We start from the raw sequence: 18,081 nt of genomic DNA, 5'->3' as shown, positions 1-18,081 counted from the left end.
ATATACTTATACTATAATACAAATAGACTAAATTGACTAATGATAATTTAGTATATATAAACATCATACTATGACTACCGTGTAACACTAATGTATAATAACATGTAATACTAATATATAAACACTAATCCATAAATTTATAATAACATGTAATACTATTGTATAATAATACAAATATAATAACATGTAATAGTAATGTATAATAACTAATATGTAATAATATGTAATACTAATGTATAATAACCAATGTATAATAAAATGTAATACTAATGTATAATAACATGTAACATGTAATACTAATGTATGCATAATAACATATAATACTAAGTCTAGTATGTAATTAATTTAGAAATAAGTAAGAAACTAATATAATAACACGTAATTAAACACTATAGTACAAGTCTATAATATGAATAAGTTAAAATATTATAATGAGTTAATAACATGTAATACTAATATATAAACACTAATCTATAAATTTATAATAACATGTAATACTATTGTATAATAATACAAGTATAATAACATGCAATAGTAATGTATAATAACTAATATATAATAATATGTAATACTAATGTATAGTAACCAATGTATAATAAAATGTAAGACTAATGTATAATAACATGTAACATGTAACATGTAACATGTAATACTAATGTATGCATAATAACATACAATACTAAGTCTAGTATGTAATTAAGTTAGAAATAAGTAAGAAACTAATATAATAACATGTAATTAAACACTATAGTACAAGTCTATAATATGAATAAGTTAAAATATTATAATGAGTTAATAACATGTAATACTATAGTATAATAATATGTAATTAGACACGAGTTAAATAGTAATTGTTAATAATCAACACTAACAATTAAACTAAGTGATAAAAAATTATAAAAACCATAAATAAAAAAACTTATGGCTAAAACAAATATTAAAATTGGTTTAGAGTTTGGTTTAGGGTTTAGAAAAAAAAAAGGTCCAAAACAAGGTTTAAGGGAAAAAAAAACAAAAACAAAAGGGTGTTTAGAAGCCCAAAACCCGCACAGCCTAGCCCAAAAGGCCAAAACAGAGTCAAAACGCATACCTCAACATAGCCACACTTGTATGTAAAACAGCATCGTTTTTAGAGGGTAAAATGTTGTTGTTTTTACATGTTTAGGAACTTGACACCCCACGCCTGGATCGATCTCATCACTTCAACACTTCGGTAATTTGCTACATGCATGTAGAAATAAAATTCTAAAAACAAAACTTAATGTATGTTTCAGATTTTTGACAATAATATTTTATGGAATAATATTCATCCATTATTATTTTGTAATGAAATATTTAGAATTTATTTTCTTCATATAAATTATCAAAGAATCTTTTAGAACGTCATCTTTTATTCTAGTATGTAAGCTACTTTATTATATTTCATGAAAAATCTAGATATTTTCGTCACATTAAACATATAATACTATAATTGAGAGTATAAATAATTTTTTTTTCTTGCTCAATAAAATCTAGAGGATAAAATCTCTCAACTATTTTTCACATAGATCATCTTAAATAATTTTTTTTCTATTTTTACTTTGGGATTCTATATGAAGAAACCCAATATTGTATAACAAAAAACTTTGGGATCCATATTAATAAGTTTATTATTTCTCCTAAATTTAGTTTTAATTTTAATTTTAGAGAGACCACATCCTCAAAAATAAATAATATATAGAAATTAAACAAAATTTTGGGACTATAAAAAGAAAAATTGGAGAGAGGCATTTCTAGGTATATTGAAAATTTAAAAAACTTTAGAGAGTATATGGAGATTATAAATGTTTTGGGGGCTCATTTTTTATATTTATAGAGTTATGTATAAAATCTAGGGAGTATTTTGTGTTTTCAAAACATTTTTTTGGTTAATAAAATTAGGATAAATTTATCATCATTTTTATCATCATCCTCTCAATATTCATTGATGTGGTATTAAATAATAAACTCACAAGTAAAATATAATAAATAGTTACCGATTATTTAATATCATATCATGAAATAATAATAAAAACAATATTAAAAGAATAATGAATAGCATTACTCATAAAATTACACGATTCTTATATTTTCTCTGTGCCTATACAAAAAATGATAATGATAAAGTTACTATTTTCTTACTACTTTTTTACTAATTTTTTTGTATTTGATTTTTTTTTAATTTTTTAATTTTAAGGAAGTGTCTATTAGTAAAATTATTATTTTTTTAAAATTTTTTCTTAATAATTAAGGATGTTAAAAAATACTTTAAAATGATAAAAAAATAAAAAAAAATAAATACATAATAAATAATATATAGATAGTAAAATGATAGTAATTCTATTACACCAAAAAAAGAATTATGTTTACTTTTCTGGCAGCTAATGAATAGCCACTTTCAAATATATATTACTTGGAAATATATTTGAATTTTAGACTTTATAAATCCTTATTTTTATAATTTGTATTTTTTCTTTTTGTTTTTTTGGCATTCTAACCTGTTTCCTTTTATCGGTAGTAACAGAGATTCTATATGTTCCTTGCAGTTTGAATTTTGGTAGTTTGGATTAGACCAGCTACCTGCCCTATGTTGGCGGGCAGCCAGGCATCGAGCCCCCGCTTCGGCCTCGTTGCCTGGAAAGACGGTACGTACATCTGTAGATCTATCAAACCTGATCAGGATTAGAATAGATCTAATCTCATTACCAAATCAGCAAATCTCAAACGCATGGCGCACATGGTTTCAAAGATCGTAACTCACAACAGTGTCGTGGGTAGGTATAGTTTATTTTTAAAAAATATTTCATTTTATCTCATTTCATCTCATTATTATAACTTTCTTAACTTTCAATACAAAATAAAATAAACAATTCAAATTTTTTAAATTTCAAAATAAAAATAATATTAAAAAATATATTTTAATAATATTTTATCTAATTTTTTAATTTTAATCTTAATTCATCTCATCTTATCTATAAAAACAGACGAGACATAATTATCAAAGATAGAGACCCATAGTGCTATCATGGATTGCTCCGTTACGGGCTACAGCCCTTGTGTTGGAGGTGATGGTTGTTCCTTTGGACTTTGGAGGTGTAACGATTCTAATAATTTTAACGTTGGAGTATTAATAATTTTATTATGCCTAAATTATATTTAATGGGTCATATTAGATAAGTCCACGAGCAATAAATTATTGATATTTATTATGTATTTTAATTAGGCTTAATAACTAGGTTAAATCTCATTTATTGTTTATTGAACAAATTAGACTCTTTTTATAATTTAAAGATTGGCTATTAGAAATTTATTTAATTTAAAATCATCACTGATTGAAGTCTTCTACGTAATTTCAGTCACTGTTAATCCTATATTGAATGAACTATTAGATCATATTTTTAAATTAAAACTCTCTTCTTAGATGATCACGACTGAGTATTCAACAAATTAGTATCACTACATATATTAACCGAGTCGAACTCAAACTGGTTGTCACTCTCCCAAATCTCTCTATAAATATCTCTATTCTGCATGTTATTTGGAAAAAATCATAAACCTCCCAGTTCAGCACCATGATAGATTTTGTGTCAAAAATTTTATGAAGCAACATTACAAGGTAAGTAGTTTGATCATAAATTAGAATTAGCATACGTTAGTTAGTTATATATATTATTATTAAAGTTAGTTCTTTGGAAGCCAGTGTTTATGTACCACGCATGTCATGATACTTGCAAGCACGTCATTTATCATGTTTCATTCCGCATATTATAATTATGTATGTATTATGCATCTCATGCATCTTACGATACATAAAACACGTAAACTTTCATAAGATCAAGTGTAAGATAAATTCAAAACAATTAATCAAATGGTCGTTCAGATGCATGGTACCAATGCAATTTATGGGTGGGTGTGCAAGCCATAGATCTAAGCGTGATCCACTATAGTATGCTAGAATACTATTAGTGGCTCCCCTTGCTGCTGCAGGATGTGGGGCCGGTGAACAACCTTGCACACATGATTAAGTGTATTGGCCAGTAAGATTGATAAGTTAGATAATTCAAGACAACTCATGCATGGCATAAGCATACGTATGAATGAACATGAGTTTCAGTTTTCAGCATAAAATATTTTATGAAAACCTTATATTAAGTATGTTTACGTTATGATGAGTTTTTTATTGAGTCATCGACTCATTTTAGTTTGTTTTTATGTGTTTAAACCACCAGATGTCAAAATATTTATGAAGGTATAACTACAGGATGAGACTCAGTCCAGGGAGGCATGGCAGTGACCTAGATCATCTATAGAGATTTTAAATTATGATTTTTATGGCACAAACCTTGAGAAATTTTAATAAATGCTTCCACGCACCTTTTATGATTTCAATATTTTTAATAAAAAATGATTTTATTTATTATATAGAATCTTTATACTTGGTGTTTCTGTAAGAAAAATAAATATTTTTAAGTAAGATTCAATAGTAGCATTTCATCTCCTGTGATTTTCTAAAAAAATGGCGTATTTATTTACAGTGGGGAGCCGGGTGTTACAAGAGGTGACAAATATATCTTGGAGGTGATGAGAAGAATGAAGAGAGGAGAGGGAAGGAGAAGAAAAAAAAGAAGAAGAGAAACAAGAAAGAAGAAGAATGATGAAGAACCAAAGAAAAAAGAAAAAAGAAAAAAGAAGTGAAGAAACAGAAGAGAGGAAAGGGAGGAAAAAGAAGAGAGTGGGCAAAAGGAAGATAGAGAAAAGAAGTAGAAGTGATTAGGGTTTTGTGTTTTAGGTTTATATATATATATATATATATATGTCCAATTCAAAAAAACTATATTAAACCTTTTAATAGTTTGGATCAAATTAATAATATAATTTTGGTGATCATTTTTAAAACTTTTCCTCATGTGGAAGATGGACAAGAAGCCCTTCCTTCTGCATTTAAAATATAGGCTCCACAATCTTTTGTATTCCTCTGCCCGATGCTTTGTTCTTTATAGATATGTCCGAGATTCGACCCATCTCATTAAATGCAAATAAAAAATAAATAAACGAAACGAAGAAAGCTCTAATAATGTGAAAGAACATTTCAAAGAAATGATAAATTTAACAACTTTATAGTCTGAACATGAGTTACCATACCGACTGACGTTATGGGTAATTTTTATTGCTAAACATAAATAAACAAGTTTTCCTTCCAATATTTCAAAGAAACAAAAACATTGTGCCAAGTGTATGATCTTTTCCTCTCAGTGCTTGTACCTAAATCGTCTTGCTAGATTGCTGCTTCCACCCCCAACAAAGAAAAACGGCCTTTCCAATTCATCTTGTTTTCATTCTTTTGAGATTTTTTGATTTCTTTTTAACTGATTGAACTAAGGTTGAAAGATCATGCGGCTGCTCCATTTCCTCCATATCTGCAGATTGCAATTTTGCATCTTTCTTCGACGTTGAACCGTTAGAGGGAAATTGAACTTGCTTGGACTTCATCTTTATTGATTTAACCAAGGATGATAACTCAAGCTTATCTTTCTTTGACCGCAAAACTTCAGACGTGACTTGCTCATCCTTGTTCAACTGACGCTCATCAGATGGCATCTTTGATGTTGTAGATAACTTCATACGCTCCCTTTCTGCCACTTCTTGCCTGTTTTGCTTCGTCTGTACTAGATGCCGAGATAAAGCTGCCCACCTGTGACATCCAAACTCTAGTTGTTAGCACCACATTAACGCCGACCTTATGAATCGACCAGCAGAACAGCAATAATTTCGCAATATTTTGGAAGATCTATAAAAAGAATCCAGTAGATTTACAGGCAAGTTCTTAATTTGAAATGTCAGAATCATCAAACAGGTGCAATCATGTCATGTCGCATGGGTTATCCTGTATATTACATGCACTCGCCATCTAGAAACGAGTATCCGTAATCATTGGGCTTTATAACCTCCCAAGTGTTCCCTTCTTCTGTTCCATTCAGACAAATATATAATGGATATAATAATCACAAGAAAAATTATGTTCTGCATAGAAGATACCTTTGGAATTCAGGATTTGTTGGATCCAGTGCAAATTGAGGTGAAGTGAAGAGAGCAGAAAACCGCGGATCATTATAATCAAGATCTGGTATTTTGTCTTCATCTGGAACTTCTTTCCCCTTCCTCCCCTTGGCCTTCTTAGGTTTCAAATTATATCGCTTTTGACCAGTTTCTTCGCCCTTGTCATCAGCAACTAATAACTCAAGCTCTGCTATGCTTGCTTCTGCTTCCTTATCCACATCTTGATGCAGCCTTTCTTCAACAATTTTACCTCGTACCGCCTTTTTACCTCTTTTAACTGAAGGCTCTTCAACAAAGAAGTCATCTGGTTGTTCAGGTGCCTCCTGATCAGTATCACTTCCCTCATCCTCTGATGAATACTTGGACTTATTTTTCCTAGCCTTCTTTTTCTCACTTCTTTTTCTAAGATAGGCCTCCCACACTGTCTCTGACTTCTTACCCTTCTTCTCTAAAATACGCTTGCTAATGTCCTCCAGGCCAGTATTGAAAGTGACCTCCATATCCTGGCCATCCTCCTCACCATCACCCTCTGAGACATCACCAGACTGTATTAAAGCACGATACATATCTCGTTTTTTATGCCTTTTAGCTGATTGATCCTCTATGTCATTCTCATCCTCGTCACCATCGCTCTCACTCTCATCGGAAGCCAAAAACTCCTTCAACTCCAGTTCAGCTAGCTATAAGAAAACAGAGCCAGCATCAGCTCAGAAGCAAAAAGCATTTCTATACATGCAAATACCTCTTTTTTATTTTAATATTAATAAGTAGTATTATGTATGGAGGGTGAGGAGGAGGCAAGAACTCTCTCTGAATCTGAGAGAAGCCGCTACAGTCTGGTAGTCAGAAAACCTGAAAAAGAGCAACATTGATGGAGGATATCTCTTGGAGACAAAAATCATGGGCACTATGGTTAAAGGAGGGGAACAAGTCCACAAAGTTTTTCCATCAGTGGCAAATTTGCATGGGAGGAACAATGCAATTGAGACGTTCATGGTAGACGGAGCAGTTTCCCCAGACCCGTTAGCCATCAAAAATCACATTGAACAGTATTACGAGCACCTACTTACTAAACAGTCCATGTGGAGACCGAAAGTGGAAGGATTAACTTTTTGAATCGTTAGACCAATAGGGTTTAGGGTGGCTTGAGAGGCCATTCAAAGAAGATGAAGTGTGTAAAGTAATCCATAGCATGGTTGGGGACAAGGCTCCAGGTCCTAATGGTTTACCATGGGTTTCTTCCAAGTTTGTTGGGTACTGATCAAGGATATGATCTCATGAGCGTGTTTCAAGCAATGTTTTAAATTCCGTTCCGCTGATCATTCCAACTAAAGCACTGGAATGGAATATTTTGGTACCGATGCTTTCCAGTGTACCGTTTTGGGATTAGCTATATATATTTATATAAAATTGGTAATTTATCAAATAAATACATGTATATGTATGTATCATGTATGTATTTGTGTGTCTGTATATGTGTGTGTGTGTGTGCGCGCGCGCGCTTTGTGGGTGTGGAAGAATTGGAGATTTATAAAAATGAATATACGTTGAAAACATTAAAAAAAATATAGAGATATTGGTGTTAAAAGATAATATCAAAAAAACCACGAACTTGAGTTGAGACAAAAAATAAAAATAAAAGAGTCGATGAATTATTAAAAATAATGAGATTTAAAAAAAAAATAGATTAAGGGGACATATTTAAAGTTACAAAAAAAATAAATTATATAATGACTTTTAGATTTTAAAATTACATGAATGCCATCTAGATTTTAGATTTACAAAAATGACATCCACACTCAAGAAAATTACAAAATTGCCATTAAAATAGTCCGGAACAGAATGTAGTTTGGAACGCAAATTCCGGCCGAAATGGCCAGAATTGACCGAAATCGGCCGAAATGGGCTTGAACTTGAAACGAAACAGAATGAGGATGTATAGTGTACCCGGCACTACACCAAAATGGAAAATTCCGGCCCTTTCGGCCAAAACAGAACGGAATTCAATATTATGGTTTCAAGAGTTTCATTCTAATGAAAGGTTTGAAAGAAGCATTAATGCTACTTTTTTAACCTTCATTCCTAAAAATCATCGAGTTCGTAGATGTTAAAGATTATCACACCCTATTTCCCTTGTGAATGGAGTGTACAAGATGCTATCTAAAGTTATGGCAAATAGATTGAATACGGTGATGAATAAGTTAATTTCGAAGCTTCAAAATGCGTTCATCAAAGGCAAATGAATTCTTGATTCAGTATTAATTGCAATTGAATGCTTGGACGGAAGACTAAAATCTAAAGAGACTGGGATACTTTGCAAACTAGACATGGAAAAAGCTTAAGATCATGTCAATAGGAACTTCTTACTTTATCTACTTACAAGAAGTGTTTTTGGGGAGAAATGGTATGCTTGGGTGGCGTGTTTTATTTCTACCATTCGCTTTTCTATCTTAGTGAATGGTTCTCCACTGGGCTTCTTTGACACATCCCATGGTTTGAGACAAGGGGATCCACTTTTTTTCATTATCGTCATGGAAGCTCTCAACAAGATGATCTCGGGCCCTGTGGAAAGTGATTATCTCTATGATTTCTGGTGGGGAATGACGATTACGACTCTATTGATATATCTCATATGCTATTTGCTCATGATACTCTCATCTTCTATGGAGCAAATTACAGGCACTTCTTTGTTTCAAAGTTGTTTCCGATTTGAGAGTGAGCCTTTCAAAGTTTGAATTTGTGCTGGTGGGGGATGTCCCTAATGCAGTGAATCTAGCTAGTCTCTTGGGATGTAAGGTATCTCCCCTACCCATGAAATACCTTGGCTTATCGTTGGGTGCTTCCTTCAAGTCAAAGGGGATTTGGAAAGTTGTTATTGAAAAGGTGGAGTGTAGATTGGCTACTTGGAAGAGGTTATACCAGTCCAAAGGGGATTACTCTAAGCTAAAGCACCCTCTCTAAAATACCCACATATTTCTTATCTTTGTTCCCACTCCCTACAAAAGTTCACAGTCGTATTGAGAAGCTACAACGGGATTTCTTGTGGAGTGGGATGGGGGACAAGTTCAACTTTCAACTTGTGAATTGGCCAATTGTTTACACACCCACCTTGGATTGGGGATTCGTAACATGATGAAGTTCAGCCAAACTCTTTTGGGAAAATGGATGTGGCGGTATCAACCAAAAAGGGGGCCCGATGGAAGATAGTTATAAATGCGAAGGTCGGGGAAGCTTGGGAAGGATGGTGCTTGAATGAGATACATGGACCACATGGGGTGGGTCTGTAGAAACACATTGAGGTGGATGGGAGATATTCCTAAGACATGCATGTATTGAGGTGGATGACAATTCTGGGGTCAAGTTTTGGCATGACAAATGGTGTGGTGGTCAAACCCTCAAAGACACATTCCCAACCATATTTGAGCTTGTACAGGTGGGAGGATGCGTAGTAGCTGATCTCTTGATTTTTCTATTGGCTCCCCTCAATGGAATGTAGAGTTCATCAGAGTAGCACAAGATTGAGAGTTGGAGGTTATCACCAAGTTCTTTGCTTTATTGTATTACGCAAGAGTGAACGAGGGAACCATAGACAAGATCAGGATCGTTCTAACAACTTCCAACTAGTCAAGGCATGAACATCTTTTCATGGAGGAATATATGGAAGACGAAAATTCCTCTATAAGCAGCTTTTTTAGTCTAGACAGCCTCCTTAGGCAAGATTCTTACTATAGACAATTTGAGGAAAACATCATGTAATGATATTGGATTGGTGTTGCATGTGTAAGAAGAATAGGCATTGTGAGGTGGCTAGGACCATGTAGGATGATTTTTTTGCGGGAATGGGGATCTCATGGATCATGCGTTGAAGGCTGGTGATTTCCTAGCAAGCTAGAGAGGCCTGACTCCAAGGCAATCCTCAAGTGGCAGCAATCTCAAAGATAGCTCCTATATGTGTTGGTGCATTTGGAGGGAGAGAGATGATAAAGCTTCGAGGATCGCGAGAGGAAATGGATGAGCTCAAGACTAAAACCTTGTTCTTATGGGCGGGGGGGTCATTGATTTTAATGGGCTAAATGTTCATGATTTTCTATTTTTGGTTGGGTACTCCTCATGTATACAGTATACATCCTATGTACTTAGGCTACGCCTTTTTTCTTATGAATAAAACTACTTGATTACCTGTAAGAAAAAATGTATTCGCATAAATCAGTACATGTATGAGAATGAATGCATTATTTCAGTTCAGCGGCAGGTAATCCACCATATTCGTGCGGCACAAAATAGAAGAAGAGTGCAGTTTATGACATCAACTTTGGAATATAAATTTACAAGGATCGGATAAAAAAGTGGAAAGAAATAATTATTAAAAAAAAAAAAAGTGGAAAGAAATAGATCAAGGACACCAACCTGGTCAGCATTAAATTTTCGTTTCAAGGTCTTTACACGATCCGGTTCATCCTCATCCCAAGAAAGTTGAATTCTACTATGCTGCAGAGCTCGAGTTTGGAAATCTAAACCTTCATATCCTGCAGGTGCCTGGGAAAAAAGTGAAAATTTATCAACACTTCGTACCAACAGCGAAATATAAGTGAAAGTTATCATTATTAATCATCACTAAACTTTCTTTAGCTCCAGAAAAAAAAAAAATATATATATATATATATAGATCCTCGAAGTTTTAAGCATCTCCACTCTGAGGCAATCTCTTAGCAGCTGAAATTCTAAATGTGAATGTGCCTATTACTGGTTGAAATCTACTACCTATATAATTTTCAAACATCTTTGATTTCTATTAATCCACCTCACCATTCCTCTAATTAATTTTATCATTTAACATTGTCTCAAATGCATTTTGATCTTTTTAATTGCACATTCTATTCTTTTTAACTTTTAAAACTCCAAACCTCTTGCTCTTCTCCTCCCTCCCATGCATCTCATCTCTGTCCACATCTGAGCTTTACATCTACCATTCAATTTCTTTTTTATCTGTGCTTTTCATCTACCATTCAATTTCTACCTATCCATCACCTATAAAATCTCTGAAGTATTTCCTTTGCTCTCACGAGCCACCTCAATATTTTTCTAATTACCTTAAATTTGAATTATTTTATTGGTTCCTTAATTTTTTTTCTTATTGGTAAACAAAATTTTATTGATCATAAGAATAGACAAAAGCCCAAGTATACGGGACATATACAAGAGTGTCGCCCTAGTTCAATGATACAAGAAATTCATGGAAACTCATTCCATTGAAATAAATTACAACCAACCAATGAAGTAAATTATTGAAAAACAATTTCCTAAGCTCTTCCATTGATCGCTCTCAATCTTCGAAGCTTCAGTCATTCATTTCCCCCCAAATGCACCACCATAAGCATATTGGAACCATCTTCCATATTGCTGCAATATGAGAGGTACCCTAAAGGCCTCTCCAAGAAGCTAAGAGATTGATCAACCCTTCTTGGCATCACCCAAGTTAGTGCCACCCGAGTGAAGAAGTCGTTCCATAATGTTGTGGTAATCTCACAATGAAGTAATAAATGATCAACTGACTCCCCACTCTTCTTGCACATACAACACCACTCCATGACAATGAATCGACATTTCCTTAAGTTGTCGAGTGTGAGTATCTTCCCTAATGAAGCAGTCCATACAAAGAAGAGTGCCTTTAATGGTGCCCTTGTCTTCCAAATGCTCTTCCATGGGAATAGGTTGGTTGTATGTGTGTGAGTGGCTTGATAGAAAGAGCGGACAGTGAACTTCCCTTTCTTGGAGTGATGCCAGAAAATTTGTCATCAACTTCCCTCATGTAAGTGGAATATATGAGATCATAAAACTCAGATAGTGTCAACTCCCCAATCATGTGCCTTTATGAAAAAGGTGTCATTCCATTGAGAAGCACCATTTGATGTAACCAACAGGTCTGCAATCAAGGCTTCTTTCATTCTTGCTATGCCATATGTCATGCCAAAATCTGGTTTTGAGTCCATCACCCACCTCAATTTTATTATTCAAACTTTCTATTTCACTCATTATGATCATTTACTTACCAAGTTTTTACACTCCCCGACTATTTAAATGACCATTTATTGCATAATATTTTATTTTCAAATTCAAAAAAACCTTTCAATTTCCACTTCTCAAAAGACCCTTCAGGTTCCACTTCATCGTATTTATTACACAAAAATTAAGAGTTTTTTCTTTCTTTTTTTTTTTCTTTTCCCATGATGAATTAGAGACATTTTCTAGTGCATAGTGCAGACATACGACTAGCTATTTATAAAGATATGCACTTTAGTGGGAGGTTTAATTTTTTTTTTTTTTTCCCTCGAGTTCTTTCTATGTAGCCGAATGGCTCATTATCCTCAAGTTTATAGCTGCAGGATTATGAGGCTCATTGATTATCTAGAAACATGCAGGCTAAAATCCCAGACCAGAAAGATTGAATTACAATAGCAGGGTATGCATTGATCTCAAATGCATCATTGCGACTAGGGCAGGGGCACAATACAAAATTCAAACTATTTGTATGGGTGTAACACAGATCGTATGATCTGTACTTTTTTTTTTATAAGTAAATATCTACAGGTATATAAATCTCTAGAGACAATAAAATCAGCACCGAAGGGTTTCATCCTTCTGTACTACCTTATCTGTTAATTAATTCCCAAGTTTGATGTAGAATGGCCAGAAAGAGGCTCGGGTAAGGATTTAGGCGAGGTCTGGGTTGGATCCTACACCTCAGTCAACCAATGCCCCCAACTTGGAATCCTAGTCCTAGATTTTTAAATAGGAATAGCAATATCCATCCATGCCAAGCTGTCATTTCATCTTGGAGAAGAAACAGCAAATGGTCATATTGCTTGCTCTGTACTAGCAATTGCACTAGCTTTCACTCTAACTGCAGCTTCCACTTTACAAAGGGTGGCACAGAGGATTTTATTTTTTAAGTGCTGGTGTGATTAGATCAAGACTTCACCAAAATTTGTTTTGTAAATTACACAACAAATTATCTTGGCTTCTAGAACATAGCCTGCAAGCAGGGCCCATAACATATTAAATCAGGTTCATCGTACGACTGTATATGCTCCTTGATAGACTAGAAAAATTTTCATCGTTTCACTGAAATGGAATACTTGATGGTATATTTTTAAAAAGACTACAGCCCAAACTCTCAAAAATCAAGTACAAAACCTATCATGAGGTTAGAAGTCATACCTCAGTAGCAATATCTCGAGGTGGGTGTTTAAATTCCATGGAGTCAGGAATAAATCTCAGATCAAGTTTATTGGATGATCTTTCAAATTCAACTCCATCACATGCTTTATAAAGGTAATCAGCTGTGGCACTCGAATCACATTCCACCACAGCATAGTAGTACCTGTAGAGGATAATATACCCAAAAAATATGTAATATAATGTATATAATAAGATTTGATATGGTGAACAATGCATGATCCAAAGAAAAGCCTATTATATAGTGAAAGAATAGCCAGAATATAAGCTCAATGACTTAATTTTATGCCCAAACAATACATATCTCAGGGTCATCCTACTCAAAACTTTTTACTTGGCAGCTAGAAACAGAGAAAATGAAGTTCAACCCAGAAAATATTTCAAAATGATCAAATGCTTCTGATCAAGTTAGTTAGCAATACTTTTTAGTTTAGCATGCAATATAAATAGCTCTTGGTCCTTTTTTACTCAAGTAAAGTTTGTAAGTTTATCATCACTAGCATAGAAACAAATGAGAGTAAGGGGATAAAAAATTAGTTGCTCAACCAAAATTTTGGAGATCAAAATGCTAACATTGACACTCTTAAAATGGGTCTATTTATTGCTAACCTAGTTATATAGAGTATTTTTCATCCGATAAATTTAGCCATTTGTGTGCATCAAGAGAGTTTACGACTATTTTTAACAGATTTTTTAATATGATAAACATCATTAAAGATAGGAACTCCTAAATAGATCTCATAAAAAGAAAAAATATCCAGAAGTACACCTAATTGAATAGGCATGCTATCACTTAAATGCTTACTGATTACAAATAGATGATTCATTAAAACAAAGGTATAATTCTTAAGATGTAATTGTGCCCTCTAAGAAAATGATACTTTTTTGGAACTTAGAGTTTTACTGATAAAAACAAAGGCATTACCCATGTACACAGAGTATACAGAGATCCACCTAACCGTAAGAAAAAATATGTCCACCTCGTGTACCCCAAAGAAAGAACTAATGGCGCCTTTTCATTTTTCTTTATTACATTCTGCTTTTCATTTCTTTTCCTTTCTTTTTTCAGTGGAAAGGAAGGGGAAAGGGCAACTACTTCGCTCTTTTCCAACAAGCAATGCGTTAACTCAGATTCAAAGTAAATTATATGTTAGATCTCAAGGTAAATTTCACTCTGAACATGTCAACAAAGGGATGCAATATCTTACAGATACCATAGAAGCAGCACAAGCATAAATAAAAATTGTGAACCTGAAAAAATGCACAAACTGCACTAAATTCAATCACCTTAACTTGCTTGTCTCATATGCACGCAGTTTCTCGTAGTCTATCTCATCTTCGTTGTCTTCGTTATCTTCGTCATTTTCATCATCAAATAAGCCAACGGGACCATGAACTTCTTCCTCTTTCATACGCTGAAGACCAAACTCAGACGGATAGACAGCCACCGATAAAATTTGTCCATCTTTTGGGATAAATGAGCTCAAAACTACATACAAGTCAACAGCCTGCATAAAGGTGAAGAAGATACATCAAATAAAAAATAAATACAGCACAGAAAATACTGCCATAGTATTGATATAGGGCTCTGGATTAAGTACTGGCATCAGGCTAATGATTCAGGAAGAACCCTACAGCTTCATATAAAATTTGACCTTTGAGTTCAGTACTGATATTGGGCTCTGGATCTAGTATTTACTTGTGAAGCAGTTACGAACATCCCCCAGATGTTAGTATTTGGGGGATTTTGAGGACGCTTCTTTCCAACTTTTGTTGGCTTAGAATATGATCCCCAAATTGGTGGGATAGAATAAGAGCTGAAGATTTAGTGCAGATAAACTGGGCGAGTAAATACAATCAGTAAAACAACAATGAAATTTTTTTAACTGTATATCCTACAGTAGAATCATGCGCAGCTAGAGAAATGATATAATGGCATATAAATACTAAATGCGCAGAAGCCATTATTGTGAAAGGCAGGGAGATCAAGTCAAAGTTCAGTGCTTCAGCACGCAGCTCACTCAACAGTTACAAGGGATGGGAAGCGGCCCAAAAACAGAAGTATTAGCATTGGGACTATAACAATTCAAAGTTCAAACATAATCAAAATGATTTGGATAATTAAATGGCCCTAGATACTTTGATGTTGGCTCTGATAACGTAAGACTCAAATTCAATTCTGATCAAGACTTAACATACCTTAACATACCTCCAGTCCATATTAACAACAGCGAGTCTTCGAGTTTCTCTTTCGATTTCTGGTATATTCTCCTGTCAATATGGCAAAAACCATAAAAGAAAGAGTGACATAAAATTCATTTGAAAAGGCACAAATTGGCTGCTAATTACATTAAACGGAAAATCTACAAAGCACAAACTTGAAAAGTTACATCTTCTCGAATACTTTTCTACCATATGACCAAAGTTGAGCTCGAATTGTACCTGCACTTGAGGCTCCTCCTCCTCCTCAACCCCCTCGTCTTCACCTTCATCAGTATCAGTGGTTGTGTACGACTCATCGTCCTCCGATTCCGACACCTCCGACTCACTGCTCGACTCCAGTCCTGACTTGACAGGACCGAGTTTCCCCAATTTCCTCTCTTCCTCTTCATAGATAATCTCTTTCCCCGCCTCCTCCTCCTCCTCTTCCTCTTCCTCTTGTTTGTGTTTCTCCTCTTCGATTCGATAATAATGTCGCAAAGAAGTCTCAGAATTCCGCTTCTTTGGCTTTCCTCGCTTGTCCAACGGAGCCGAGGACGAGACGAAGAAGCTCTTGTCAGTAAGCACGCGGTTGAAGCGCGAGTCGATCGCGACCATAGAAGTGTTCCTGGGAACTTTCTGGAACCGAGGGTCGGAATGTACAGACGCGAACCGAGCATCAGTGATGATCTTCCTGTCAGTAAATTGGGCTGCAGCTGAAGATTCCGAGTCCTTCGGCTTGTTCTTGGTCTTGCCCTTCTTTGAGGCCATGTTGGCTTAGGGTTTAACGAATGAGCGTCCTCTTCTTCTCCTTAGGGTTTAACGAATGAGCCTGGTTGGTTTTTGCTTTTACAAAAGAAAATGACCGGGACGAGCACTGTGCAACATAAGAGCATTCCCCCATAACCCCTTTTTTCCTATAATTTAAGTAAAAATTTAGAAAATGCTATTAAAACCTTCCTCCATCCGAATCTATATTTAAAAAAACAATTAAAAAATAAATAATAAATTTATTAAATCATTTTTATTAATATTTTATTCATTTTAATTAAATTAATTCTATTTCCAATTATCTACATTTTTTTTCATACTCATATTTGTTATAATTTTAAAAATAATTTAAATAACTACAAAAATATTAAAAAATATTAATTTTAAAAATAATTTAAATTTTTATTTAAAATATTCACTAAAGTAATAGTTCAAAACAAAGAAAAAATATTGAATAGTTAAATTTGTAAATAAAAATGAGAGAAAAAAGTAATAAAAAAATATTATTTTAATAGAATAGGAAATAAGATATAAAAAGTTTTTGAAAGATGAGTAAAATTTAGAAAAAAAATTTAGGAAATGTAATTTTTAACTAAATTTTAAGAAATTTTATGAAAAATTCAATGTGAATGCTCTATACAACTCACTCACATATTTAAAAGTAAATAAAAATAATTATTTTAATTTCCTTCCCAAACTATTAAAAATTATTGTAAATAATATTAAAAAAATAAAGACTTTTTCGATAGAGAAAAGATGTCTATATAAAATCATTAAAACACATTAGATATGTTGTTCGTTGTAATTAGCTCAAGACAACCAAGCAAATTATAGACAATCATTCTGTGTTGACTATATAATCCTTGCACTTTGTTTAACTCTAACTCGAAATTAGACAACCGTAAACGAAATTAAGAAGTTAAAAGAATTGAGCTATGTACATTGCTACTAGGGATGTAAATCGGTCTCGTCCGGTTCGATCTAGAGGATGGTGTGAAACTCCATCATTTTTTTCAGACTGAACTGGACTGATCACCCCAAGTGAACCAGATTGGACCATAACTATCAGTCCAGTCTAGTTCGACCGGCCTAGTTATTTTGTTTCATCTTTTTTTTTTCAAATAAATTAATAAAAAAATTATTAAAATTATTAAAATTAAAATTAAGTGATATATTAATGTGAATTATGTAACTAACTCATTAAAAAAAAATTAACTATAATTATATTTATGATGTTGATAGTTATTACTTACTAACTTAGACTTTACTCTTTAATATTCATAATTATTAATAATGTCTTACATTTTATATATGATTAATGAATATAAAGTAATTTCATTGTGCATAAATTATTCATGATTACTTGCAACTTAGGTATTTAAAAAAAAAAAACCTAATTACTTTAATTAAATGTAAATAGTAGAATATGTATGAATGTATTATGTATCTACATATATTATCATATGATTTATGATACATTATTAATTGATAGTATATGTTATTTAGAATTTTATATGGTCAATGATAGTAAATTAGATGAAAATTATATAATTAATTTATATAATAACTATATAAAAATAATATATTATATTATTAAAAACTATTTTAAATATATATATTTCAATCGATCAGTTTCGGTCTGGTTTGACCCAAAGCTTACAGAGAGAGTGACAGAAAATTGCTTAAAGTGGATGGTGGCTGGCTGGATGGCACACAAGAGCTTGCTGAAAAGGAGATTGCGGCTTCCACATGCTAGTCTGTAGAGTGAGTTTATAGTTAAACTAAACAGAGAGAGAGATA

General features: G+C 33.2%; 1 protein-coding gene across 1 annotated transcript; it reads right to left on the bottom strand.

The window, feature by feature from the left end:
- Positions 1-5,094: 5,094 nt before the first annotated feature.
- LOC108997714 (pre-rRNA-processing protein esf1) lies at positions 5,095-16,399 on the bottom strand. Its single transcript, XM_018974086.2, has 7 exons — positions 15,754-16,399; positions 15,511-15,582; positions 14,599-14,819; positions 13,294-13,456; positions 10,483-10,611; positions 6,055-6,755; positions 5,095-5,710 (listed from the first exon to the last, which is right to left on the bottom strand). The coding sequence occupies exons 1-7, from the start codon at positions 16,279-16,281 to the stop codon at positions 5,341-5,343; spliced, it is 2,184 nt and encodes a 727-aa protein (XP_018829631.2). The 5' UTR covers positions 16,282-16,399; the 3' UTR covers positions 5,095-5,340.
- Between the last annotated feature and the right edge of the window lie 1,682 nt (positions 16,400-18,081).

This window comes from Juglans regia, chromosome 11, assembly GCF_001411555.2.
Source record: "Juglans regia cultivar Chandler chromosome 11, Walnut 2.0, whole genome shotgun sequence".
Lineage (NCBI taxonomy): Eukaryota > Viridiplantae > Streptophyta > Magnoliopsida > Fagales > Juglandaceae > Juglans > Juglans regia.
Note: the sequence above shows the minus strand (reverse complement) of the source record. Positions and strands in the feature narration are given on the sequence as shown.